General features: G+C 53.1%; 1 protein-coding gene across 1 annotated transcript; it reads left to right on the top strand.

The window, feature by feature from the left end:
- On the top strand, window positions 1–27,388 carry Map2k3 (mitogen-activated protein kinase kinase 3). Its single transcript, XM_004868751.4, has 12 exons — window positions 1–335; window positions 14,627–14,693; window positions 15,062–15,110; window positions 15,907–16,020; window positions 16,278–16,397; window positions 17,643–17,759; window positions 18,527–18,578; window positions 19,829–19,956; window positions 20,268–20,345; window positions 24,646–24,785; window positions 25,711–25,756; window positions 26,276–27,388. The coding sequence occupies exons 1-12, from the start codon at window positions 287–289 to the stop codon at window positions 26,357–26,359; spliced, it is 1,044 nt and encodes a 347-aa protein (XP_004868808.1). The 5' UTR covers window positions 1–286; the 3' UTR covers window positions 26,360–27,388.
- Window positions 27,389–27,692: the final 304 nt, after the last annotated feature.

The raw sequence follows: 27,692 nt of genomic DNA, 5'->3' as shown, positions 1-27,692 counted from the left end.
AGCCCCTGGCCGGCGTATGATAGGCAGGGGACGGGCCCTGGAGACGGGAAGGCCAATCGGAGCGCCTGGGCGGAGCCTGCGTCGTCGCTGTAGGGCCCGGGCCCCTGCGGCGCTTTACAGTCTGGGTCTGGCCTTGGCTGTCGGGGACGCGTTCTGGGTTCCGCCGTCGCCTCTGCTCTTTTTCCGTACTCGGGCCGCCCGCCCTTAGCCATGACCACGCTCGGCCCCGGTGGAGCCCGCTACCCTCTGGATTAGTCGCCGCCGCCTCTTGAGATCCGTCTGCAGCATGGAGTCGCCTGCCTCAAGCCAGCCTGCCAGTCTGCCCCAGTCCAAAGGTAAGCGCGCCGTTGGCACCGCGGCCTGACCCCTGCGCCCAGCCGGGTCGGGTCGGGCTGTGATCACTGACTTCCATGTGGTCCCTCCCTATCTTGTGCCAGGACTGGAAAACAGTACTCCGGCCCAGATACCCTTTCTGTTTGGGCCCCGATTTCGGCCCCAGTCCGAGACTTCACCTAGACCCCCAGCTTAGGCCTTGGGACTGTACCCAGGCCGAGATCTCCCAGGTTGGACTCAGGGTAGGACCTCTTTCTGCTCACCTCGCCTCAGGTCAGGAATCTCACCTTGATCACCTCATTTAGGCCTTGGGGTGGCAGTCTGGGCAGAAACTCACTTGGTTCCAGGGTGAATTCGCTCTTACTCCCGCCTGGGTCTTTGGGCTGCACCAGCCCCCCTTCCAGCTGTATCCAGTTGGTATTTAACTCTTACTCTCCGTTTGGACCACAAAGATGTTACTGCCTTTGGGAACTTCCCCGTGCCCACAGTGTGGGTGCCCTGGCTACACCTCAGTTCAGAACTCCCCATCCTCCTGAAGGTCTCTCCATCTCTGCAGGTCCTACACTGCCTTCCTTGGCTGGCCTGCACCCCGTCCTGCAGCTCTGTCTCCGTTGGTCGCTTGGCCTCCCATCCTTCGCTAGCACAGCCCCCTCAGTGGCTTCTCCTTGACTTCAGTTGCAAGGTTCTTTCTGCACTTGGGGAGCTTACCCCCTGCTGTGCCACCGTGTCTGCTGGGCCGATTGCCCCCAGTCTGTCTCTGCTGCCCAGGACCTGGGCTGGCTGCCAGGGGGCTGTGCAAGGGGGTTGCTCGTCTTCTCCAAGTAACTAGTCTTCCTGGAAATTTTTGTGAGGTGGTGGTGGTGGCTGGGGCAGCCGAAGCAGCAGGATTTGTCACGCAGAGGGGGGAGGACAAGACTTGGAGGGCAATGGGAGGATTTTTTTTCAGGAAGAGGAAAGGATGTTTTTGGCATGTCGAAGTCTCAGTAGGCTGGGCTGTGAGTTCCAAACCGGACATAGCTGTAATGAATGGGCTGATTCGGCTCTCTCAACCTGCTGCTGCCTCACCCTGCCAAGCCTCTTGATGTCTCTGGGCCGTAGTTTCCTTATCTGTAAAGTGAACATCAGGAATATGACATGAGATTGTGACTGTAGAAATGCTTTAAGCAAGTGTGGGTGAGGTTGGTAAAGAGTTCAGCATGTCTGGGTCCGGGATTTAGCTCAGTGGTTCTGCCTGCCGCCTGCCTCGAAAGCACAAGGTCCCAAGTTCCATCCCCGGTACCAAAAAAAAAAAAAAGAGTTCAGCATGCTCCTAGCACACAGTAGGTGGTCAGGAAGGGGCTGCCCCTACAAATCTTGTTACTGTTACCATTTTTCTTGCTGGAAAGGCCTCAGTCAAGTGAGGTCAGGGCCTTGCCTCTGGACTGCAGCTGCAGAGGGTAGAAGCTTATAGACACTTAGAGGGCTTCTCAGCACGGGTTATGCCTCTTCCTCTTCTTTGGAGGGCTCAGACCTGGGGAAACTAGGGGTCCTGGGGAAGGTGTGAACCCTTCCTGGCCCCTGCTGCTGCCGTCGGCTGTGGTGGCTGTGGGCTGAGCTGGGTGGGCAGGGTAATTACGTCTTACATAAGTGGGAGGCTGGATCCCTGACCATTGCCTAACCACTGTGAGTAACTTCAGAGGCACTTGCTGGGGAGGTGGTGGGGAGGGACTCGCCATCCCCAGACCTCGTGGAACTTGGGAACCGGGAAATCAGATACTTTGCTTGGGAGAGTTAGAGAAGGGGTTGGGAGCAGTGTTTGTTGTTGAAGGCATTTCATCTCTTCCAGGCAGGAGATGCCTCATCACAACAAAAGTTGCAGTTCTGGGTGGTGAAGGGAAAGGGGGTCATGGTGTGATGGAAAGGTGCTATGGGGCTTGAGGGGTGCCGCTGACCCCCATGTGCTGGGTGACTTAAGGCCTAGCACTGCCCTCCCTGGGCTTCTCTGCAGAGAGAGCCAGGATGAATTATACTTTCGGAGCCGGATAACAGATGATATTGGGTGGATTGGATGGAGACCAGGGCCTTCCTCAAGATCTAGGGACCCTGTAGCTTCCTTGGAGTATGGAGAAGGATGTGATGGGGAGTCACAATGTCCCGTCACCAAAATTCCTAAGAGCTACCACATGTCAAGCTTTTTCCATGTGCCATCCCATGTCTCATCTGTTCCTCAGAGCCTCACTGACAGGTAAGAAGACTGAGGCTCTGGGAAACTATATGCCTTGCTGAAAACCACACAGCTGTAACAAATGGAGGTAGGGTCTTACCATATTTGGTCCCCACAGTGGCCTCCCAGTGCTCCCTTGTCCCATTTTTGCACTGGATGCTCGAGCTGAGCTGTAGGATGCCCATCCCTTCCCTTCATCACACCCATGCCCAGTGAGTGTCTCAAGGCCAGCCAAGCCTGGAGGGTAGACTGAGGCAGAAGTGCTGCCTCTTGTGTGCACAGCCCTTTATAACTGGCATGTTGCATACTCATAACTGTCCCATCCATTGGAAAACCAAGGTCTCACGGGGAGTGGCTGAACTGAATCTACAGAGCAGGGCACTTGTGCTCTCCCTGTCCTGGGCACTGAGCCTCAGCTTGGAGCTCTTCTCTACCTTCTCAAAGGAATTTGAACAAAGCAGGGAGTGGCTGGCACTTGACCTTTTCGGAGCTTTACCTGTGAGCTTCCTGCCTGGCAGCAGGCCCCTAACCTATCCCCTGTGTCTCAGGCCTGGGGAGTTTTTCCTGAGTGCATGAGACCTACAGCTCTGCTTCTGTGGTCTCCTTGACCACATGCCATCTCTAGCTGGGATCAGAGGCCAAGGGCAACTGGTGCTGGGGCCAGTGCACAAGGGCAAATGTGGTCAGCAGGGTCCTGTTCTGCAAGCCACATTTGTCCTTGTGTCATGTTGCTATCCCTGCTGCCTGGGAAGCCAGTTGCTCGGCACTGCATGGTTGATCTTAGCATGGCTGCTCCGGCTGTCCAGTAAAGCTGCAGGAAGCACTGTGTCAACCTGGCCCTCTTGCTGTGGTTGCAGGCCCCCTCCTGTTCTGGTTATTGGAAAGATTAGAGGGTGGCACCTCAGGGACTTCCCCCACCCCTGGTGTGACGCACAGGAAACTCTCTATCAGCCAACCTGTGGCTCAGGCCTTGAATGGGGCAAAGTTCTCAGCTGGCCATGTGGGGAGCGGGCTGAGGCAGCCAGGCTTCCGGTGGGTGAGTCAGCGGGCACTGGGTGCTGACTCACCCACTGGGCATGCCAGCCAGCTACCAACAGTTTAAAGGGGCAATGCCTGTTGGCCTGATGGCTAGGAGGGGGCTTTATATCCTGCTCCTGCAGGATGGACACCGAAAGTAGCCCATCCTGAACGCAGGCTGGGCTGGAACCCTAGTGCAGGCCTCCTGTGTCAGCCCAGGAAGTTCCTCTATTGGGCAAAGGGCCCTGCTTGTTCTCACTCACCAAGTAGGAGCAGGTGGCAGCTGTTTACTGCCCTTGGCCCACGGGACTACTTAGGCTCCGATTTGCAGCTGGGGGCTCCAGGATGGCCAGGAGCAGAGGCAGTACAGGGTCAGCCGGGTCAGTTCAGGCGGGACTTGGGCGTAGCTCCCGGAAGCCAGTAATGTGGAGAGGTTAAATAGCTCAGGCTCTGAAGCCTCACTGCTTGGGGTCAGATCCCAGCTGGGCCACTTTTGCAGCGTGTGATATCAGACAAGTTGCATCGGTATATCTCTGCACTCTGAGTGTTTCAGTCTCCTGAGCATGGCCTAGCTTTCAAAGAAGCCTGTTTCCTCACCTGCAGAATGGGAAGGGGACTGTGCGTTCTTTGTGGACACAGCCTTATTCTAAGGATAAGTGTAGGTACTGGCTAAGGATGGGTACTGGTTATAGCAATGCTGCCTCTGTGGCTAGGAACCCGGTGGAAGAACCCCTCATCAGAGCAGGAAGTGGGGGTGCACCCTGGGCTCTGGTGGGATAGGTCTGGGTTTGAATCTTGGCTTGTCTGCTTCCTCACCTGGGCAAGTATAATGTGCCCTCTCTGACCTTCAGTCTCCTTTTCTGTGCAGTGGGAGTAAACATCCCTCCTTCAGGGTGGTGGTGAAGATCAGAGATAGTGCTTGTCAAGTGAATGGCATCTGTTATTATTTTGTTATTGTTTTGGTTATGGCTACTGTTCATTGGTGGTGGGTGAATAAGCAGGACCAGGCTTCTGATAATGTATTTGTAGGCTTCATGACGTGAGGCTTTTCTGGCCATAGGGTCCTTTAATGCTGTGGTTAGAGTTTGTCAGGGTTTAGGACCACTTACCCCTCTGTTCCCCAAGAGCTTTGCACCCCTCTATGCCCCCATCCCTTGCTTTGGCATCCCGCATTAAAAAGATGAGTGAGGGCAAGTGGGGGAGGCGTAGGACAGGAATGAGGATATAGCCTCCTGGCCCAGCTACTCCGTTGGTGGAACTTCTTCCGTCCCAGGCATGGTGCTGGCTGGTGGGAGATGGGGAAGAGTAACATGTGTCCTGAACATTCTTGTGCCTCCTCCTCTCCGTGCCCCCAGTGTCACCCACGGCATTCACACCCCCACTTGCGCAGTGATTTCTGTAGATGTTCCCTCTCTGGCAGTGGCCTGGAAAAGCTGCTGGTCAAAATAGGGCCAGGCAGAGGCACCAGCAACCTGCTGACCCCTGTAGGGGTCACAGACACCAAGACTGGGTCACATTCAATCTGAGGAGGGTCACCATGTTCCCACTCCCAGGCCCACGTCCCTTGCATCCATCCTCTTCCTGTCTTGTGGATTCCTCTCTGGGGTGTCATGACTGAACTAGCCTTCCAGGGGCTGTCCTGGCTTCTCTGGGGGGAAGAGAGGCTGTGTCTAAATTGTGCCTTCCTAGCTAGTCTTCTGCCCCAGGGAGCTTGGTTGGATTCTCCTGCCATGTATGGGCCAATGGCCAGGCCTGTGTCCTGCTCTGTGACCCCTCCTTGTCATGTCCCATTCCTACAGGCAAGCCTGCCATCCCTCCTCATCTTAAAATTGTAATTGTATTTAATTGTATTTGTACATATAAGTTGTAAATTATTCACAGACACCAAAAAGATATGTAGAACGTATCTCTGTATTTACAAAAAAAGGTTAAATGAATTCAGGGTGCACAGTCCTCAGCTATGGAAATCCACCATGACTGTGGCTCTCAAACTCTGAGCCTACCTCTCCTGTCCTCTGCCTCCACAGCCATCCTAATTTTTCTGTTAATTCTTGCTTGTTTTGCTTTATTATTTTAAAAATTGAGCTTTACTGTGCATGTGCTGTTTAGCTCACTATCATGTAGAATCCTCAGACTGGCATCCATGCTGAGGTCCACAACACAGCTCTGTCCTCCACTCAAGCTGTATGGTCTGTTTCTTCACCTGCACAGTAGGGATGGTACTGGAACCCAAATTGCAGGGCTGTCATGAAGATTCAGTGTCAGTTAATGGAGTACTAAGTACCAGAGCCAGGCCAGGGTGAGTATGGTTGTGTCTGCTGTTGGGTTAAGTGAATTCCTCCCACCTGGCCCCCAAGCTGGGCACTGCCCAGCCTGTGCGACTGTATTGGTGGTCCTGACTTCCCTCACCTGCGTCAGTGTGCTAGTGTCACCAGCTTTGGAGGCTTGCCATGAGGAGTGCCTGAACCAGCAGATGTGAAGTGACAGGCCAGGCTCCTTGGGTCAGGGCTGTGTAGGGCCTCGGTGGAAGGATTTGGGCCTCATCAGGAGGTGAGTGGGGGCCAAGGAGCATTATGGGCACCCAGTAAGTGGGTGCTTTGTAGAGTGGTGGATGCTTCTGCTCAATGTGACTGGAGGCCTGTTCCAGACTGCTCTAATGTGAGGCTGGAGAGTCCCTGCCTTGCCTCTTCCCTGTCTGACTTGGCTTGGCCTTCTAGTGGACCCTGCTGGCACTGCCCACCCCACCCAGGAAACCTGTGGGGACTTTTGGGTAACAGGGCTGGCTGTAGACCCAGCTCTTCCTTGACCCTACGATGATTTCCTCAGCCTCAGTGCCCTCTGAATGAAAGGGTAAGAAGCAGCCATTTCTCAGGGCTGCTGCTAAGGGTGAGAAGCGATGAGATCTATCAAGTTCAGGGATGCTCAGGGATGTTCAGGGTGCCGCTCAGTGCTGAATGCCATAGTCACTTTTTTGTCACTGGGACAAAATACCCGGTGCAAAGGAGGGGAGCTTTATTTTAGCTCGTGGTTTTCAGGCCATAGTCCACTGGCTCCAAAGCAAGATGGTGTGGCAGAGGAGCATAGTAGAGGAAATGCTGCTCACCTCATGGCAACCAGGAAGCAGAGCGTGAAGGAAGAAGCCAAGGAGGGAGATAAGCCCTTCTGGGTCTCTCCTGCAGGGACCCACCTCTTCCAACCAGACCCCATCTCTTAACAGCGATCATCTGTGAGCCCCCATGTTCCAGTCACCTTCTCAAAGCCCTGCCTGCGTGCCTGAGGCTTTTGGGGAGCATCTAGATTTGAACCATAACACCAAGCTTGAACTTAAGCTCAGTGTTTTTATTACCAAGAATACCTTTTTAGGTCTCTTTCTCCATACCATGATTTGTAAGATTTTGCTAAGCAGTAAAAAGAATAAAAGTAGGGGCTGGGGTACATAGCTCAGTGGTGGAGTATTTGCCGAGCATGTGCAAGGCCCTGGGTTCTATCCCCAACACTACAATTAAAAAAAAAAAAAAAAAAGCACAGAGGGCACTAGTTGAGATGTACCTTTAGACTCATCTGCATGAATGGCAGCTTGGGTGGCCTGGATGGCCTGGCTGCTCTCCACACGCCAGGCAGAGTCCTCTGGGGGCCTGCTCCATAGCTTGAGCCCAAGGCCCTCGTGGGGTCCTGGAAAGGGTCATTGCCACTCGGGAAAGCCCCTTCCTTCACTTTGCCAGTCTCAGTCTCTTAAAGCCTGGAGTACTGGGGCTCGTCCCACAGTTGGATCCAGGGCCAAGGTGGTCATTGACCAGAACCTTTTTTATTTTTATAAGTAACAAGGTTTTACGTTTATTTTTTTTTTTTGGTACATTTTGGATGTACATAAAGATAACATTCATCACAGAGAATTTGTACCTGTACATGATATATCTTGATTCTTTTCTTTCTTTTCTCATTCCCCTTCCCTCCCTTCAATCCCTCTTCCCCTCCTTATTTATAAAGACTTTGTTTCCCTTTTTTCCTTGTTCCTTCCTTTCTGCCCTCCACCTTGTTCTCCTTTTTTATTTTTTTTTTGAGACAGGGTCTCACTGTGTAGTTCAGACTGGCTTTGAACTCACTATGTAATCCAGTCTGGCCTCGAACTTGCCCTGATCCTCCTGCCTCAGCCTCCCGAGTTCTAGGATTACAAGTGTGCGCCCCAACACCCGGCCTCCCCTTCTCATTTGAACATTTTCTTCCCATTTCCCAATATCTATTTGACCAGAACCATTTGTCCAGGTATTTTATCTGGACAATCTTATTTAGCCTTTATGGTTACTCAGCAACATGATGTGGTCATCACTCCATTTTATAAATGAGTAAACTGAGGTCTACAGTGGGGGCATGACTTGGCCTCTGTCAGGAAGGTCTGTCCTGGGGCCATGGTTTTGTCTGAATAGCCCCTGGCATTGCTTGTCCTGTCCGAGAGATCATGGCCTCTGTATCCATGCATAGAATATCAACTGAGGAAACCAAGGCTCAGCAGGGCAGAGTGTCTTGTTCATGGTTACACATCTGCTCCCTGTTAGTCGGTCTCTGCCAGAGTAGTTTGGAGCAGATGTCGCGGCTGCTCTGCTGGGGGGTGGAGAAGGCAGGGGTATGGCCCTGCCTCTGCTGCTGCCCTGTGTGTGACATCAGATGAGCCCTGGGGCTCTGGCCTCAGTGTCTGTGCTGGACTCCTGATGACACTGAATTTTTAAGCAGCCTGCTCCTGGGTTCCCTGTCACATGAGGTGGGCCTGGCTGCCCCTTGTGAACAAGGATATGGGCTCAGACTCCTAGTGGTGGCAAGACCCGGGGCTTGAGCAGTCCTCTTTCTTTCTTATTTATTGTGTTTAAATAGTGCACATTTAAGTAGCTAATGAAGCATATGGTCAAAAATCTCAAAGGGACGAAGGGATAATTTCTTGCTTCTCTGTGGAGTGTATTGCACAGAGACAAGCATTTTCTTTCTTTCAAAAACTGGTTTTGGAAAAAAAAATAAAATTAAAAAAAAACCTGCTTTTGGCACTTACTACCTAGGAGACAACTCCTGGCATCTGCCTAGGCGTCCGAAATCCCCTGTGGCAGGCTTTGGATTTTGTAAACCCTGGGCCTCAGTTTCCTCGTCTGTACGATGGAGATCATGTCAGTTTCTGCCTCATAGGGTTGCTGAAAGAACCAAATGAGATGTAATGCAAGTTGTACAGTGCCCAGCCTTTGTGACTGTATCAGCATTCCTGCATCACTGTGCTCATGCCACTAGCTTGTTCTGAGGAGTGCATGAGCCAGTAGGCATGAAGTAATAGGCCAGGCTCCCTGGAGTGGAGCTGTGAGGGGCCTTGGATGTCATTGGAGGAGTTTGGGCATAATCAGAAGGTAGATAGGTAGCTGAGGAACATTGCTGTTAGCCAGTGAATGGTCCAGGCCTGGTTTATAGTAGCTGTTCACTGGGTGTTAGTGGGAGCTGTACTGCAGGGGTGGCCCAGTGGAGACACAGCTTCTGGTTAAGGGGAATGGGCATGTCAGTGGCTCCTGGGGACGAAGGGTCCAGCCCAGGGAGGTCTACTCATGGGGAAGGAGATGGCAGTTGATCTGTGTCCTATCAGCCTCCAGGCCCCCTGTGGTGGGTTCGCCTGCTGCTTGCCTACCCAGCCTCTGCCCTCCTTCCCACCTGCTCTAGCCCCTTTGCACACACTCTTCTGCCTCTTGTGCCTTGGCACTCTCTTCCCACATCCACCTCTGGCCTGTAGGTTCTGGGTGTTGGTTGGCACTCTCCCCCTCAAAATGGCGACTCTGGCTGAGAGACCACTGCTTTGTGGTGGGGCTTGTGTGTGCTGGGAATTGCTGAGCAGCACCCTGGCCTCTGCCTGCCAGATGCCTGTCTACCTCCCCTGGCTGTGACAGTCAAAGTGCCTCGGATACTGCCACGGTGCCCAGCTTGGGGCTGACCCCAGAAGGCAGCTGGGTTACCTGTTGGCTGTGGTGAAGGAGCATGGACGCAGAGGGAGGGTGGTGTGGAAGTCCTGACAGGAAAGCAGGCCCTGTGCACTGTGAGACCCGGAGGTGCCCAGGGCTCAGAGGCAGGCATGGCCAAGTGGCCACATGTACTAGGCAGGGAGGGCAGGGCCAGGATCAGAAGCCTCAAGCTGCTTACCCATAGCCCTGGCTTGCTGCTTACTTGTGACAAATGGTGCTGCTGCGGGAGGCCTATGAGGCTGTATGGGGCAGGGTCCGCATGGTGTGTCGCATGTGCTTAGTCAGTGAGAGAACCTTTCCCCTTCCTGTGGTCCAGGTTTCCCCTCCAGAGCCCAGGACAGGGCCCCTTCTGGGCCTCTCCCTGCTTCCTGTGCATTCTTGGCTTTTTGGGGACCTCTCTGAGGGCATCTGGGTCCCAGAGAGAGTATCAGGTGTTCAGCATGGGCTTTGGCTCATTGAAGCCAGTAAGGGTTAGGTTCGGAGGTAAAGCTGCCTGCCTAAAAGCCTGCCCCATCCCCTTCTTGAGCCTCAGCACCCCTCCCCTCAGGAAGTAGGGGTTAGCTTAGCTGCACCCTGTCTGAAGGACCCTGCAGGGTGGAGGTGACCAGCCGAGTGGGTGGCGGTGGTGGCATTGGGTCCTTCCTTCCCTGATGGGTGAGGACATTCAGGGTTAGGACGTCTCTCGCAGAATCAACACCTGTGAGAAAGCTCTGAAATACCCACAGGCAGGGGAGCAGGTGTTGCTTTGGTCATAGGGACCTTGGGATGGGCTATGTGGGATTGGTCTGCTGAGCCTCTGAGAGCAGCCTGCTCTAAGGATGTCTCTGCTGCCAGCTGGATGTCGGAGCAGGACAGACCTGCCTTCGCATCCACATCCCACTGGATGCCCACCGTGTGACCACTACCACATGTCTCTCCTCTCTAACCTGCTCAGCACTGCAGACCCCTGCAAACCTTTCCCTCAAGGAGCTGCAGAGAGGTCCCCTAGGGCAGAGTGCCTGGTGCGGCCTCAGCTGTGGGCTTCTAGACAGCCCTATCTAATCTTCTTAAGCCAGGCATTGCTCAGGTATGGCACTGATAATCCTGGAGGCCAGTCTGTTATCACCATGTCACAGGCTCTGATGCCCAAAGAGTTTCAGTCACTTGCTTGAGGCCACACAGCTAGGCAGTGTCAGAGTCACAGTTGAACCCAGGCTATTTGGCTCCTGAGCAGCTTCTCTGAGGTATAACTACACAATGATGACTGTTGAGAAGGGGCAGGAGAGGGGCCAGTAGGATTCAGAGTCAGTAACAGGAGGACTTAGCTGGGGCAGTCCAGGAGCCTCTGCATAGTCGACTGGCAGGACCATGTCCCTGCTTGTATAAAGTTTCAGGGAAGGCCATTCTAGGCAGCGGGAATGGCATGTTCAAAGGCACTGAGGTGGAAAAGCAGGTGTCTCATTTAAGCCGTGCTGCACACCTGTAACTCCAAATACTTGGGAGGCTGAGGTAGGATTGCAAGTCCAAGGCCAGCCTGGGTAACTTAGTGAGAGCCTATCTCAAAATAAAAATGAAAGAAAGGGCTGGGGATGTAGTTCAGCAGTAGAGCATTTGCCTGGCATGTTTGAGGCCCCAGGCCCTGGGTACAGTGCTGAAAAAAGGCTCATTGGAGGGGTGGTGAGGGAAACATTGGTTCAGGCTTGAGTTGAGGGGCTGGTGGGAGGAGACGTGGCAGGAGCTTGATCTGAGGCTGTAGGTGCCTCTTTGCCAGTGGTATGATCTCAGGTCAGCTGCTGAATTCTTCTTGCTATCAGTATCCTCACTCCCTGTTGAGAGTGCTTTGGGGCTGGTGTGGGCCGAGGATACACAGACCTGGCACTGGACCCATGTACACAGGGGCTCTGTGAGTCGAGGGTGGTGGGCCTGTTGGGCTTTGCCCATGGTAGCCTGAGAGCCTATGTTTGTTGTGGCTACAGTCACCACTTCAGGCTGTACCTGGGTAGCCCTGGGCTGCCCAGCCATCTGGGCCCAGCCCTGATGTTGATGGCAGATCAGGGCAGTGGTGGCCTGAGGCTTGTTTCTGGGCTGTCTCCAAGGTTACCTGACCCACTGCCTCTGACAGCTAGTGTGGGTGCCCCACAGAGCCCAGGTCACTCCTGACAAAGGATGATGTCCCCGCAGGACAGGTGGCAAGCCCAGGCCACATGCTGCCCAGCCTGGGAGGAGGGGCGGGCCTTAGCACCCAGCCTTGCTGTGGACAGGGACATGCCCTGGATATGTGGGGAAACTGCGTGAGGGGTCCCCTCTTGGTGAGGGGATATCTTGCATGCAGCCTCCCTGAATCCACAGTATAAGGTGGGAGGCAGGTTAGAGCTAGAGGCAGCCTGGGGACCCCCAGAGGAGGCCAGGTTTGTAAAGGGCTGGGGTCAAAGCCAAGGCTCTGAGGCTCCAGGCAGGGCTTTACTTTTTTTTTGGTACCTGGGATCAAACTCAGGACCTTGCACATACGAGGCAGTTGGTGGAACCACTGAGCTAAATCCCCAGCCCAGGATTTTACTTTTTATCACAAGGTATTTTATAGTTTGGTTAAATAAAGTCAAGTCAAGAATACAATTCTCTTTAGGGTGGATTTTTTTTTCCAGTAGTAACCATGGTGATCATTTATGGGCCATTACTAGCACCACCTCCTGTGTGCCAAGCACCTCACAGGTACACGCTTGCTCAGTCCTCTGACCTCCCGGTGTGTGGGGGGGGTGGCATTTCTGCCTACCTCTGTCTCACAGATAGGGAACCTGAGGTGCTGGGGCAGCCCAGCCTGGTCTCAGAGCTGGGTACAGAGATTCCTTGTGACTGCCTCATTCCCACTGCAATGCAGCCCTTGGGCTAGAGCCCCTGTCAGGATCTCCTGAAGCACACAGGGAGACTGACCCAGAGGCAGGCAGAAGGGCCTCAGTAGCTGGCAGCCCTGAACACTATGACTTCTCTATGCGTTTTTTTCTTGCCCTGTAGAATGTGTCAGCCCAGGGAAACCTTGGGAGCCTCTGGGTCCCCAGGGTAGCTTCCTGCTTCCTGTTCAGCGTGAAGTCCCGGGCCTGTCCCTCCACCACAGGGAGCTCCCTGCAGGAGGATATCGTGGGCCCTGCCTGGCCTGTCAGGCCTCCAGGTCAGCACACTCAGGAGTCCGCGTGGCTCGCCTGCCTGGCTCACAAATGAAGCTCCGAGGCTGTGTTGTACCAGGGCTGGGGCTAGATGCCATTCTGGTTCATAGGTGGCTCCAGAGATAGGGTCCCTGTCACACTGTGTCAGGGCCATGGGTAGTTCCCAGGCCCCAGCTGTGCCTGGCAGCAGCAGGGGTTGGGTAGTGATGGTAGTGCAGAAGACGGCAGAGTAGGTGGCTAGTGCTTGGCGCACTGGGCAGATTCCTCAGGAGAATGGATCTGGGAGCACCTGGCAGGCTTCTGACATCCCTGGTCCTGGCTTTTCCCATCTCAGATGACACTGTGCCTTTGTCAAAGGGTGTTCTTCTTCAGGATCCCCCTTATGTGCCAGCCCAGCTGTGCCGTGCACTCCTTAAGTACAGATCCTCCTTGATGCCAACCAGTGCTGGGCACGTGGTCACCCCGTCAGCCAGCCTGAAGTGTGGATGTGGGACCTGGGCAGCAGAGGTGATAGCTTCACAGTGCTGAGAGCAAGATGGGCACTGGCTTTAGCCTTTGGGGCCATCAGGTCCTGCTGGAGCCAGCTCGGGAGGGCAGCCTGGCTGGCCCTGGCCCTGACTTCAGGGAGCTGCTCGGTTGAAGCTCACCTGGTCCAGCCCCCTCACTTCGTGGATGCCAGGCATGTGGGTGTCCTCGTGTCCTAGAAGCCATGTGGACTGGGGCTAGCAGTTTGCTCCCCACATATGTTTGACCATGGTCATGATTTTAAGAGTGCTTTTTGGTATCAGTGCCCCTGCTGCCCAGAGGGGAAGCTGAGGCTGAGAAGGGTGGGGACTCCCAGGCCCGTGAGTAGGTGCTGGGCCCAGGTGTGGCAGCAGGCCTGCAGCTACATCAAGCCTCCAGCCACATGAGATTGGCCTCTGTGTTCTAGAGTGCCACACAGGAAGATTGAAACAGGGGATGGACAGTGTAGCTCAGGGCTTAATGGAACTGACTCTGCCTCAGACATCACCCAAAAGGGGCCACTGGGAGGTGGCTATGGGTGGGGGCCAGTCTGGGCTCTGGCACAAGGTGGTGGGCATGTGAGTCTGAGGGCTGCTGTGGTGAAGCCCACAGACTCTGTGGCTTCCTGGAGTCCGGAGGCTGGAAGTCTGAGGTGGAGTGTGGGCAGAACTGGTCTCCTCTGAGGCTTGGTGAGTTGGACCCATCCTGGCCTCTCCTTGGCTTGTAGGTGGCCATCTCTCTCTGCCTGTGGCTCTTCACCTTGTCCTCCCTCTCTGCTTGTCTGTCCCAATTTCCTGTTTTATAAGGACACTGGTCATACTTGATTAGGGCCCACCCTAGTGACCTCATTTAATTTAATTACCTCTGTAAAGACCTCATCTCCAAATAAGGTCACATTCTGAGGTCCTGGGGATTAAGAATTAAGAAAGAATTTCTGAGAGACACAGACTTTCTGCAGGGTTAGGAGTCCTGGCACCTGCAAACCTTGGCCCCTTGGAGCTGGCACTGCTCCCTGTAGCCATGTGGGCTGTGGAGCGGGGGTGGTTTCCCAAATTCCATCTCCATCCCCATCTCAGCTGCACCATGGCCTGGTCACTCCTGCTTAGCCCAGCCCTGTGGCAAGGCACGCTGTGGCACCAAGTGCACTGTTGGTGACGACTCACAGTGTAGCATGGCCTCTGGGAGCCAAGTGGGTGTGGGCTCCCCTTCCTCTGCCAGCTACCTGGACAGTAGGTGTCTAGCCTTGGCCCCTCCTTTCTCTGATGCCCCAGCCTGGGTGGGCTCACTTGCCTGGGACACCTGAAGTCCACTTACAGCACTCATACTCGGGTATCTAGGGGGCCCACATGAGCAGGGGGACCTGAGTTATCTCTGTCATCAGTTTTAGCTCATCTAGGGGACATAGATGGACTGAGGAATTGACCAGATGTCTCCCCTTCTTTCCATCTTAGGAAAATCCAAGAGGAGGAAGGATTTACGAATATCTTGTGTGTATAAGCCACCTGCACCCAACCCCACGTGAGTCTGCCTCAGTTTCCTACTCCAGCTTAGCCCAAAGAGATTTCCTGAGGGGGCTTGGTGAAGAGAGCACCCAGTTGGCTGAGGGCTGGCTCTGGCTTGCTCTTTGCCTTACCCTGGGCAGCACTGGACTAGGTGGGTGGCTATGGGAACTAGCCGTCATTGCCCATCTGCTCTGCCACCCCCAGTCTTCCTCTTGGAGACTCTGCTCAAGGCCTCACTGGGACTTAGTGTAGGTGCTTAGCAACTGATGAAATAAGGTGGCCCTGGGAGCTGCCCTGGGGCCAAGACTCTCCTCGCCCTCTAGTCCTTTCTTCTCTTGGGATAGTGGTTCTCCCTGAGGCTCATAAGGTATGCTTTCTCCACAGACCCCCCCGGAACCTGGACTCCCGGACCTTCATCACTATTGGAGACCGAGTAGGTACCAGCTGCACTGGGTAGGACCTCCCACTTCATCTGACAAGGGGCCTTTGGGAGGTGGCCATGGTGGTGGAAGTCTGGGCTCTGGCAAAGAGCTTGTCCCCACCTTGGAGGCTGTGGTCCTAGAGCGGGTTAGCAAACCTGCCTCTAGGGGCCAAGGGTACCTCTCCTCTGACCTGTGTTGTCTGGAATAGTGTGTTGATCATGTGGGCTCCTGAGCCATCAGAGCTGTGGAGTCCTGGACTGTGCCTGGAGTCTACATTGTACATGATGCTTGGGAGGGTACCAGCTGCAGTGAGTCTGGCTCAGGGATCATGTGACACTGAGGGACATGCTGGAACTCTCCCTGGGGCCTCTCCTTGGCTGATTTTACCTCCATGCCATTTCCCATGCCCAATGTACTGTTCATCTAATTGCTTGTGCCCCATATACACCTCTTCCAGTGGAAAGGAGCCCTTATGAGGCCAGACTTTTGTTTTCTCTGAGTCCCTAGTGCCTGAGATGGGCTTGCACACAATAGGTGCTCAGTAGATAGTAGTTGAACAAATGATTCCTTCCATCAGGGTGGGGTGTTTCTTGTGGAGTTCCTTGGATGTTGGTACTGTGTCTTTTTTATAGAGGACAATGTTAAGTTCAGAGTGTGACTTTCCCAAGGTTGCACAGTAGGGAAAGGCTAGTACAGGGTTAGAACTCAGACCTGACCAACTTGTTCTCTGTTCTTTCCACTGGATGAGGTATAAGGGCCAACTCCTGCCTTGGGAGCCACCAAGCTCTCTATTTTTTGTCCCCCAAGAACTTTGAGGTAGAGGCTGATGACCTGGTGACCATCTCAGAGCTGGGCCGTGGAGCCTATGGGGTGGTGGAGAAGGTGCGGCATGCCCAGAGTGGCACCATCATGGCCGTGAAGGTAAGCTGGGCTCATCCTGCTCCAGCATTGCCCTGGCAGGAGGTGACTAAAAGGACTGCCTGAGGGAGGCACAGGGTTGAGCCTGCAAGGTGACTTCCTGCCATGTGGCTCCGTCACTTGTCACTTGCTGTAATGGGTGATGGGGAAGAGCTGCTCAGAGCAGGCTGGGCCATGGGTCCCCCAGAGCTCCTAGGCTCCAGGTCAGGGTGAGAGTGCTTGGCCTGCACACACCCCCTGAACCACACCCTTCCCTGCAGCGGATCCGGGCCACCGTGAACTCCCAGGAACAGAAGCGGCTGCTCATGGACCTGGACATCAACATGCGCACAGTCGACTGCTTTTACACTGTCACCTTCTATGGAGCCCTCTTTAGAGAGGTGCAGGGGTCAGGGGGGCTTCTGTCACCTTCTAGGGGGTCCTTTACAGAGAAATGGGGTGGGCAGGGACCAGCAACCACTGTCATTCTGCCCCTCTTGTGTGCCAGATGCTGAGGACTACGGGGATGTGGGGGGTTTCAAATAGTTCCTGCTCACCTGTAGAGAGCACAGGTCCAGGGGCCAGGCTGTCTGGTGTCTCTGCTTCCCAACTCTTCCTACCCTGCCCCGTGCCTCAGTTTCCTTGTCTATAAAATGAGGCTGGTGATTGTGCACACTTCTGAAGTTGTCGTGGAGGTGAAGTGATGCATTGTGGGCCTGGTACTCAGTGACTGCTGCAGTTTTTGTGGCCATCTGCCTCCTGGCAGCAGCACCCAGAAGGGCTGGGTGGGGCCCAGCAGCCATGAAGGCATGAGATTCTGGATTGGATTCCAAGTCTCCAGGAAGGGCTGTGTGTTAAGGGGAGAGATGAACCAAGGGTGAGGCTGGGGGCAGCACCTGGGGAGTGAAAGGACAGGGTTGTCACCCCTGAGCCAGGGCAGGTGATGTGACGTGCTGGCCTGGGGTGAGGAGACAGAGCTAGGTTGGCTGGCATAGCTTTTGGTGGAGACTTAACTGTCTTCACAGAGCTATTGAGTGGCCCCTGGATGTCCTGCCATACTCTCTGAGACCTGGAGAGTCTGAGCCTCCTCTCATCTGGGGGGCTGAGCACCCTGTGTGAGCCAGGCCCAAGCTGGGGTGAAGGGCGAGCCTGTGTGTTTTCTTTCCACAGGCTGTCCTGGAACATGTGCAGAGGTGTGCCAGGAAGAGGGAGCAGGTCACTGCAGGAGCGGGAACCATCTGCTAGGGCAGAGCTGGCCTGGGGGATAAGCATCAGGGCCAGCAGGGCCAGCTTCTAGGGCTAGTTGGGCTCCTCATGTCCTGAAAACTCCTTTGGAGGGTTACCATCAAGCTTGCTGGCTGTGCCATGGAATTAGGGATCAGTTAGAGGAAACCAAGGCATTAGAGCACAGAAGCCAGCGGAGTAGGCCACGTGATGAGGGACAGGCAAAGTGAGACAGGTTGGGTGGGCCAGGCAGTGAGGTTCATGTAGGTGGGAGAAGGTGAGAGGCAGGATGGGAAGCACTGAGTGGATGGACACTGTCCTGTCCCTTCTAAAAGGTGGAAGTGGGTGGGGCTGTCCTTCAGCAGCCTGTAGGCTGTCCAAGCATAGGCAGCCTGGTGGGCTGAGCTCAGGGTCCTTTGCAGGGAGATGTATGGATCTGCATGGAACTCATGGACACATCCCTGGACAAGTTCTACCGGAAAGTGCTGGAGAAAAGCATGACAATTCCAGAGGACATCCTGGGGGAGATTGCTGTGTCTGTAAGTGGCTGGGGTGGTAGGTGAGCATTTCGGGGGCTCAGCCAGAGGCCCAGCCTTGTCCAGCAGGACTGATTTGGGCAGAGTGACTACTCCCAGAGGACCATCTCCTCTCCTCAAGATGAGTGCCTTCTCACCGAGGAGACCCTGGTACTCCAGGGTCCACAGATTTGGCAGGTTCTTGCCTCTAGGCCTTTGAATGCATCTCTCATTTGGGACCATGTTTTTAAAAAGAACTTAGTATTTATAAGTGCTTCATACTAAAGGTGCTGTGAGGCAGCCCACAGTGATGTCAGTTGAGAAGGGAAAAAACATTTGCTTTTTGGAGTCTAAATGTTCTTGTTCTAGATGAAGGCAGCAAATCTGGGCTCACACATCCTTGCATCCAAAGGACAAAGAGAAATGGGATCAAGGCTTCCTGTGGTTCCCAATCTGGACTGCATCTGGACACCTTAAATGTCCCATGCCTCAGGCTCCTACTGCTGAGGCCCCAGGGAGATGGCTCTGCTGAGGGAGTCAGAGGTGCCGGAGCCTAGTACTCTGTGGTGATGTTTCCTGGGAGGGCCAGCCTGGGATCTGCAGGAGTCATGAGCAGGTCATATGAGACTTGGGGGTGAGAGAAAGGAAGGAGGCCAATGAGTCTGCACCAAGATGGCCAGAACACCAGGACAGATGCTGGGATACATAGAGGGGTGGGCCACAGTGTTTTGTCACTGTCGATGCCACAATAACATCAGTCCCGTCTTTCCCTTCTTCCTGTCCCTACCCAGATCGTGAGGGCCCTGGAGCACCTGCACAGCAAGCTGTCTGTGATCCACAGAGGTCAGTGTTCCCATGCCAGTGGCCACCTGAGGCTAGATCCACCTGTGTCCTAGGCATGGCTGACTATTCTTGCCTTGATGGACAGTTGACATATTCTGAGAGCTCAGGACCAGGCATACCCACCCTGAATCTGATAGGTGTTCACAGCTGTAGATCCACCTCTGCCGAGATACATGTGCCCCTCAGCTACTTCCCTCCAGCCCTTTCTGGGTCCCCCTTCCTGCCTGGTGCCCCGTGCCCATGGGAGTTGGTTCGTGCTGATCTTGAACATGCAGCCTCTCATGGGCTTCATGGTTCTAGACTCAAGGTTTTGGTCCTTTTAGTTGATTCTACTGCTGAGCTCCAGTCCACACACTCAAATTTACTACTTTTTTTTTTTTTTTTAATATCAGGGATTGAACCCAGGGCTTTTGCACTGAGCTAAATTCCCCAACCCTTTTTGATTTTTTTTTTTTTTTTTTTTGGTACCGGGGATCGAACTGGGGTCCTTGAGCTTGTGAGGCAGGCGGCAGAACCACTAAGCTAAATCCCCGGCCCCCTTTTTGATTTTTTAATTATTAATTTTGAGACAAGGTCTCCTTGAGTTTCCTAGGCTAGACTTGAACTTTCACTCTTCCTGCCTCAGCCATACAGAGTGCTGGGCTTACGGGCATGTGCCACCATTCCTGGCTTAATTTACACTTTTTAGAAAACAAAGGAAGCTGAGCTGCCTTTGAGTTATTGATGTTCATCCCAGCCCCTGCCCTTAGATCGCTATGGTCAGCATGGAAACTTCCGCTTCTTTTTCTGCACAGTTTCTGCTCAAATACCAGAGATGGGGGATTTGTGTGTCATGTGTGCATTTGCCTGCTGGTTCCTTGCTGTGCTGATCACCCACTCTGTCGTGTATAGACCTAGCCCCCATGCCTTAGCTGACTCTGCTGCATACCTGTCACCTTGTGCTCCCTGGACCTTGTGTCCAGAGTAGGGAGGATGGGCTTAGGTGGCTCCCTGAGTGATGTGTTCACAGCCACATCTTCCTGTCTTGGTAGAGGGTAAGGGTGGCATGTCCTGGCTATGTCCCCCAGCTATGTGACCAGGCTGTGGCATGGCACCCCTCGCTGCCTCAGTTGCCTTCTGGGATCTTTGGGCCCTTGTGGAATCAGCCCACAAGGCCTTGGGCGTGGGAGGAGGCACAGCAGCTGGAATGTGGCGTTGGCCTGTAGGCAGGCTATAGTACTGAGCTGAGAAAGGTGTGTTCTGCCCTGCAGATGTGAAGCCATCCAACGTGCTGATCAACAGGGAGGGTCATGTGAAGATGTGTGACTTTGGCATCAGCGGCTACCTGGTGGACTCCGTGGCTAAGACGATGGATGCTGGCTGCAAGCCCTACATGGCTGTGAGTGGGGCTGTGTCCACCTGCACTGGGAGAGCACTGCCTCTGGGCATCGGGACAGGGCCTCTCCCATTACGTTATCTGCCACAGAGGGGCGCTGCACCACTGTTACCTGCTCCTCAGGGCACGCCATTTGGGATGTAGGGTTCCTCAGGCATTGGGGTGGGTGTTGGTTGGGCCTGGCCTTCACTGGCCTTAGTTTTCTCCTCTGTCACATGGGCAGATAGAACAGGTAGGTAGCAGTGCAGGAAGAACATGGTGTGCACCCAGTTTGGGAGTAGAGGAAGCTCATGCCTCACTGGTCTTTCTTGCAGCCAGAGAGAATCAACCCTGAGCTGAACCAGAAGGGCTACAACGTCAAGTCTGATGTCTGGAGTCTTGGCATCACCATGGTACTGCCCAAGGCTAAGTCCCATCCTTGCTGGCCAGGTGGGGCTGGGTGGGGCTGTGCTGTGACTTTGTGGGGACTGGAAAATACTTTAAATCTTGGAAAATTGTTAACTTCAAAATCTAAGGTGAAGATGTGCTGTCAGAAATTTCTATCTGTGTAAGGGAACATCTGGAAGCAACATGGTGATGCCTTGGTTTACACATCACAAGAGGTCTCGGTGCTTTGTGATATTAGCCACTATGCTAGTCCCAGAGTTCTTGGTACATGTTGAGAAATGACAGCCGAAACAAGCTCTTCCTATACAAATAATTTCCAAAGCAAGGGAGTAAAATCTTCACAGATATTTTTCCCAGCAGGAAGTGTGTTTCCTGTGGGCACCTGGTACATTTCCTTGGGCAGGTGAGGCTTCTCACCCCTGGGCCTGTGGAGGCAGAGGGGGACCCTGACATGCGTGGCTGTGGTACCTTTAAGCTCCAGGTGGAGGGGTGGCCCCTCACTCCTCCCAGAACTGCCTGGTGGAATCCCACCCTTGACCAGGGTGAAGTCACACTCTCACTTGAGAAAGCCCACTCTGACAGCCATGTGGAGGACAGATTGCAGGGACAGGAGAGTGGTTAGAATGCTTCCCTCCAGGTCTCAGTGTGCCCGAGGCAAGGGCATGGGGAAGGATGTTGCATCACAGCAGCTGCCTGCCTTCAAGGTCAGTCTGGTTGACTTGGCTGACTAGAGTAGTCTTTAGTTCCCCTTCCCCATCCCAGCTTTTGGAACTAATGTATCTTCCCTGTCTCAGATACTAATGTATCTTCCCTGCCTAGTATCTCCCCTCCTGCTTTGGTCCCCTTGACTGTTGGGGGTGGGGGAACAGGGGGTTGTCAGGAAGAATCAGTCAGATCTGTGGTGAGAAGGGGTTGGAGTGCCTGTGGGTTCTCTGGGCCCCCAGTGGGGTATCCCCAAGCCTAACTCGAACACTGTCCTACAGTTGGCTTGGGCCCCTTAGCGGAGGCTTCAACCCTGCCAGATCCCCCAGTTCACTGCCAAGCATGCATTCAGACTTGCCTTATTGTTGACTGACTGCTTATAGATTGGGGGTTCTTAGGTGTGATCACTTGCCAGAATGATTCACAGAACTCAGGAATAAACCTCACTGTTTATTCCTGTCTCCTAAAGGATGCAACTCATGAGTAGTCAGAGGGAAGAGTGGTGGTAGTTAGGGGTAACTACCCAGGGCCTCTATCTGTTCACCAGCCCAAAGGCTCATAGAGGATTTTTGTACAGCTCAATCTCCAGTCTACTCTCACCTCCAGGAAGGTACTGGATAGGGTAGGAGTTACCAGCTCTCTGACTGCTGGTCTTCATGCTGCACCTGGTATGGCTGGGCTGGAAACTCCCTAGAAGTCCTTATAAGCATTGGCTTCTCTGAGCAACCTCTCCGTGGCTTCCTCATATCAGGCCCCTTGGGCCTCCTCACTGTGCGGCCATGTTAGTCCGTATGGCTAGAATGCTTGCATGGTAGCTGGCTCCCAGCTGGGAACTCTCCAGGGTGGGCCTGGCATGGGCTGAGTCTTGCTTCTTCCTTGCCTTGCTCCAGCACTGTGAGAGCTGCCCAGGTTCAAGCAGGGAAGGCTCCTTGCATCTGGAGGACCAGCAGCTCACAAGGAGCCCAGCCACCCAGCGCAGGGAAGCTTCTCTCCAGAAGTTGCAAATGTAAAATAGAGGAAATGGAATAGAGCCCCAGTATAAAACAGGAAATGGACTAGAACTCCGACACAGAACACAGGTTAGACCCCATTGTAAAACACAGAGGAAAAGAAATAGAACCCCATTGTAAAACACAGAGAAAAAGTGGGGGGAAATGACTGTGTTTGTTTTCCTTAGAGATCTTCTTTCTCCCGTTTCCCAACTGCCAACATTGTGCGTTTCCTGCTAGACTTCTGTGTTACCTCTTTGTGAAAGAAAAAAGATTTAAAAATTTTGCCTTTTCCACTTAGCATTATGCATGGTTCAGATTCCTCTGAACTATAAAAACCATTGTCAGCATCTCCTTCAAAAGGCTCCACAGCCTCAAATGGATGCATATTGAGGCCATCCTCTTACGTGAAATAAATAGGACACACATGTGTACCAAATAGTTTCTCTAGTGTGAGAAACTGAAAGTATAAATAAGGATTAAAATGAATAATTGATAATTTGAAATAGGAAGAAAAGGTGCAAAGCTGTAGTGGGGGTGGGAAAGGAAGGAGAAAGGAAAGAAGGGAAAGGAAAAATTAAAAGAAAAGAAAGAAATGGAAATGAAGTCTATGTAAATAAGGAAGGGCACACAGGGAATGGGGAAAAAATAAGAACCAAGATACATCATGTACAGGTACAAGCACCCAGTGATAAATGTAAACGTATTGTATACCTAAAATGTACCGATAAAAGAATTTAAGGAAAAAAAAAAAAAGACTCCACAGCCATTTACTTGACTGTAATGAGGGATGTTTCACTTTCTAACCACCCCCATACCAGGACTTGCTCTTGCCCTGCAGGCATGGTGCCACTGAACTATAGTTCCGGCCCTCTAATATTTTCTTTCCTCCTGAACTCCTTGGCAACCCTGGGTTGACTGGCGAGGCAGTGTGGCATGTTCCTGCAGGTGGGCACTGGCCCTGGGAGCTCAGACCATGTGTTTGTAACCCACTTCTTGCACATACCACAGGATGTCAGAGGGGATGCCCCAACAGACAGGCCACACTTGGGAAGGTTCTTGGCCTGTAACACGCAGTGGCCAAGCACTGGCCAGGTCAGTGTCACAGTAGAGGCCTCACTGGTATGACTGCTGCCCCTGTGGCTGAGACTGCTCCCTGGTGCTGAGGCTGCTTCTAAATGTTTTTTCTGACAGGTGACACACAGGCAATTTTAAGGGGTTTTTTTGAGCTCATATGAAAAAAATTACTAAAAAAGGAATTCTAAGGTCAAGACTGTGGAGACTTTTCTGTTTTTCTGTTTATAAACTCTAGATGGTATTTCCCTTGCAGCTCATAGAGGTTTTTTGCATGTTGGAATCAGTGAACATTCTAAGGGATGGTGCCCTAAGTCTGTATGGTTTCATCCTCTGCACACAGGCATGCACACAGGATGACACTCACTGCCAATAGCTTGTGTGGGTCACCTGCTGCCAAGGGCATGTTTGTGCCTTGGCTGGAGAACAGCCTGTAGCCGGATGGGAAGCCCTTTCCAGCATAGTAATCAGTGCTTATTTGGGCGCCAGTTGCCGACACAAGGCATTTATCTGAGCCAAGGTCTCTTCCGTCCATCACAGTGATTACAGCCTGTCACTGAGGGGCCTCGTACTGGTGCTTTCCAGCCCTGGATCCGGGCTGACCTGACCTGTGTTCTGACCTGTGTTTTCATCCCAGCAGTCAGACTTGGAACCGGATTTGCTGTAGGCTGTCCAGTCTATTCCGAGGTGACTTCTGCCTACTTTAGGCAGTGCTGGGGCCAGAACCTAAGTGGGCATAGAGACCAGTTGACTTATATGGCCTTCGGGGGATGGGGATGGGAGGGTCTAGGCTCAGCAGGAGGGTGAGACCGTGCCAGCCACTTGTCCAGGGGGAGATCAGAGCAAGAGTGATGGGGCAGAGGAGGAAGATGCAGCATGAGGTGTAGGGGTGGGAGGCTACAGAGAAGGAGCCACAGACTCCCATGTGGACAGGTGGGCTGTGCAGAGCAGAGGGAACCAGTCTGATGCAGGCTTCATAATGTCACACCATCACATCTACAAAACAAAATGTGGATGACAGTCATTTCATTTCACCTGTGCCTCTCTGTAAAAACAATAGCCTGAATAAATGACAGAACACATTCAAGTCTGTGTTGGGGGGACATTAGGGAAGGCAGTGGCATTTGGCAACTGCAGAGACCTGTCTGATGTGCTGTGCTGCTGCCTTACAGCAAGGTGCCCACAGTTGTCAGCTCCCTAAAGTTTTCAGAGCAGGTACAACCTGGCTTATTAGGTAAAATATTCCACATTCAAACTATCTGAAAAACTGATGGTGGTCAAACTGCTCAGAGCCTGGCTGGACGTGCCCTGTGAGCTGGTTCTTCCGGCTGGGTCAGAGGCGCGAACCCTGGTGTCCCTGGCTTTCATGCCTAGTCTGCTGTCGTGTGTGAGGGAGGTCAGTGACATAGTCCGTGGCCTGCCTTGTGGCCTGGGTCTGGGTACTGAGCCAAAGTGGACGAGTACTTCCACCTCATTTCTGGGTGCAAAGTGTGGTTTTATCTTGGGGCTGAGCCTGCTGACCTCACTGTCCCCATTACAGATTGAGATGGCCATTCTGCGGTTCCCTTATGAGTCCTGGGGGACCCCATTCCAGCAGCTGAAGCAGGTGGTGGAAGAGCCATCCCCTCAGCTCCCAGCTGACCGTTTCTCCCCCGAGTTTGTGGACTTCACTGCCCAGTGGTGAGTTGCTGGCTCTTCTTGGAGCACAACCTTTTTCCTGTAGCAAATAACCTGCCTCACAACATGGTATCCAAAGCATGGAAGGCAGAAATAGAGCATAAGGAAAATCTGACCAAACTATTTTCCCCTGGGGAGGTCTTAGTACTGTCCTTTTAGAAGAGGATGGATCAAGTAGACAGGAAAGGAAAGAAAAACATATGGAAGATGCCAATACATAAACAATTTTGTTTTTATGGACAAACTAGAACTTTGTATCAAATTAGGGAACACTCCATGGAAGCTACATAAAAGTTAATCATGTTTGGGCCTGGGATTTAGCTCAGTGGCACTGCACCTGCCTGGCAAGTGCAAGGTCCTGAGTTTGATTCCTGGTACCGACCCCCCCCCCCCAATCATGTTTAAGGATACAAAGGAAGTAAGGAAATAAGATGTACAGAGCAACATCTATGTTATATGTGTGGCAAAAAGATACTTGGAGGAAAATTCATAGCTTTCATTTCTTCTACTAGAAAATAGGAAAAGCTAAAAAACATGTCCAGCAGACAAAAGTCATTGGTCAGGCTGACCCCTTTTAGTTGGGGCCTTTGCTGTCCCAGGACCAGTGATGAGGTGTCTCTGCTCCTGATTAAGGATACCAGGTATATGATGGTTAGGCAGAACGCCTTGGGGTTCATATCAGGGAAATTCCCTGGATCACTGTGGGAACAACATTATGTTAAGACCCCAAGAGGTAGGAGGAACGTGCCAAAGTTTGCATGCATGGATCCCTGTTCTACTGTTCTACCTTGGGAGACTCCCAGATGGTCCAGCCCCTCCTTTCCTGAGTCCCAGGAGCACGTGTTCCCTGCTGCCTGATGGGGGAGTCCAGCTTGCCTGGATTCACCTGCTCCGTGCCACTGACCTCAGCTGCCCTGTTTTCTCCTAGCCTAAGGAAGAACCCAGCGGAGCGTATGAGTTACCTGGAGCTCATGGTGAGTATGGGTGAGAAGGTGTCTACACTTCTTTGGGGCTGGGCAGCCACTGGTGGTGCTCTTTGTGCCCTCTCCTGGCCTCTGTGCTTATGCATTTCAGTTCTTAGTCACTCACCACCCTTGCTAAGGTGTGTACACAATGCGGCAGGGCAGAGGGACCATGGTGGCATCAGGGAAGGCTTCCTAGAGGAAGAGCCTTTTGGACTAAGTCTGGAAGGATGAGTATCAGACCTTGCTGATGGAGAGAAGGATGGAGAGGGTGTTCCAAGCACAAGGGCCAACAAGGGTAGTGGCCTGGCCATGTGGGAAAAGCAAGGTTGTGTGGCTGGAGGGCAGCTGAAAGAGTACAAGGAGGAACCACCAATGCCCTGCCAGTCATGGAGGCCTTCCTAGTGTGCTGGGATTCTAGGAAGGTGAGAAGTTTGCCATGCAGAAAAGCACATAAGGGCTGGGGTGGCTTGGAAGGTAGAGAGCCTCCCTCTTGTCTCACACAGTGACTGTGCCTTCTGTCCCTGCCAGGAGCACCCTTTCTTTACTTTGCACAAAACCAAGAAGACGGACATTGCTGCCTTTGTGAAGGAGATCCTGGGAGAGGACTCATAGGGGACTGGCCTGGGACCCCACTCTGGCCCTCCAGAACCCCAAAGCTTCCTCAGCTGGGGCAGTGCATGCCTAAAGTCATAAGCTACTGCCATCCTGGCCCTGGGCGTTCCGGGAAGAATTGAGGGGGCTGTCCCACTTGGCTCTGCAACCAGCCATTTGCCCCAAGTGCCAAAGAACCAGACCTTCAGGGGCTCCCAGCTGGGCCTGTGTGAGACCCATTAGTGCCTCTGCCTCTGTTGCTCCAAGGACCCCAAATCTCCACCCCAGACCCTGGACTTGGAGGGGCATGGATGTCCCTTGCTGGATGCTGCTTTCTCTCACAGAGAAGGCAGCCAGTGCGCAAGTGGTCAAGGTCACTGCCTCAGCCCAAGCCTGGATGCCACCAAGCTGTATATTTTTATATCTCAACTCTTGGACTTTGCACACTCTGGCCCAGGGTAGCCACATCTCTATCCTGGCCTCATTGCGGAAGACACAGTAAGAGGATGAGCCACGTGTATCCCTGCAAGACTCCCATAAGGGAGATGCCTTGAGCCGCCGAGGCCTTCACCCCAGCACTGCAGACAGGGCCTCCAAGGAGCACACCAGTCACCTGGTCCCCACCTGCCACCTCTAAGGGTGTTGGTTCATCGTTTTTTTGTTGTTGTTTTTTTTTAATTTATCCTCTTGACTTTTGCTTTGTGAGGTTGGCTTTTTTTCCCCTTTTTTTCTTGCATGGTTTGGAGCTAATCACTTTTCTTCTACTTCCTGGGGTACCAGCAGGCAGAGACCTGCCCCTCTGACCAGACTGGGTTATAGGGGCTAGCCTAAAGTCTCTGCTCAGAGCATGCCTGGGAACTGTTCCCTCACTCTCCTTGAGAGTGACCTGCTCCATAGGGGATGTGGATTTGCTTCGGTGTTGTTTAATAAAAAAGAAAGAAAAAATATATTTTTTTGCAGAAAGGCCTGCCCACCTTGGTCCTTTTCCTAGTGGATTAGGGCAGGTACCTGGTTGCTGTTTCAATAAAAAGAAAAAAAAAGTGAGGCAAAGATTGTGTAAGACTGTGACAGTGGTGAACCCCCTCCTCCTCAGGGAAGTGAGCCTCAGAGACAGAGGGCAGTGTGATTAGGGAGCTGGTCTGCTGACTCCCCAGGGCCTGCACTTGGCAGGTCCTCCTCCATATGAGGACATGGAGGCTCCTGGAGGGCTGTGACCAGGCACACTGCTAGACATTGAATGGAGTAGTGAACACACGCAGGCCCAGACCCCTGGTGGGGGCTGCCTGTCTCGCCATCATCAAAGAGAGATCGATGACATCCAGCAGCATAGAGTGATGAGCACACCCCAGAAGCT

Source organism: Heterocephalus glaber, unplaced genomic scaffold (assembly GCF_053883595.1).
Source record: "Heterocephalus glaber isolate CG9 unplaced genomic scaffold, H.glaber_assembly_v1.0 deba00001813, whole genome shotgun sequence".
Taxonomy (NCBI): domain Eukaryota; kingdom Metazoa; phylum Chordata; class Mammalia; order Rodentia; family Bathyergidae; genus Heterocephalus; species Heterocephalus glaber.
Note: the sequence above shows the minus strand (reverse complement) of the source record. Positions and strands in the feature narration are given on the sequence as shown.

Excerpts from the sequence above, each read along its gene's own strand:
- Map2k3 (XM_004868751.4), top strand. The coding sequence starts at position 287 with ATGGAGTCGCCTGCCTCAAGCCAGCCTGCCAGTCTGCCCCAGTCCAAA. Across the intron at positions 16,398-17,642 it reads ATGGAGCCCTCTTTAGAGAG|GGAGATGTATGGATCTGCAT; the intron begins GTGCAGGGGTCA and ends GGTCCTTTGCAG. Across the intron at positions 17,760-18,526 it reads TGGGGGAGATTGCTGTGTCT|ATCGTGAGGGCCCTGGAGCA; the intron begins GTAAGTGGCTGG and ends GTCCCTACCCAG.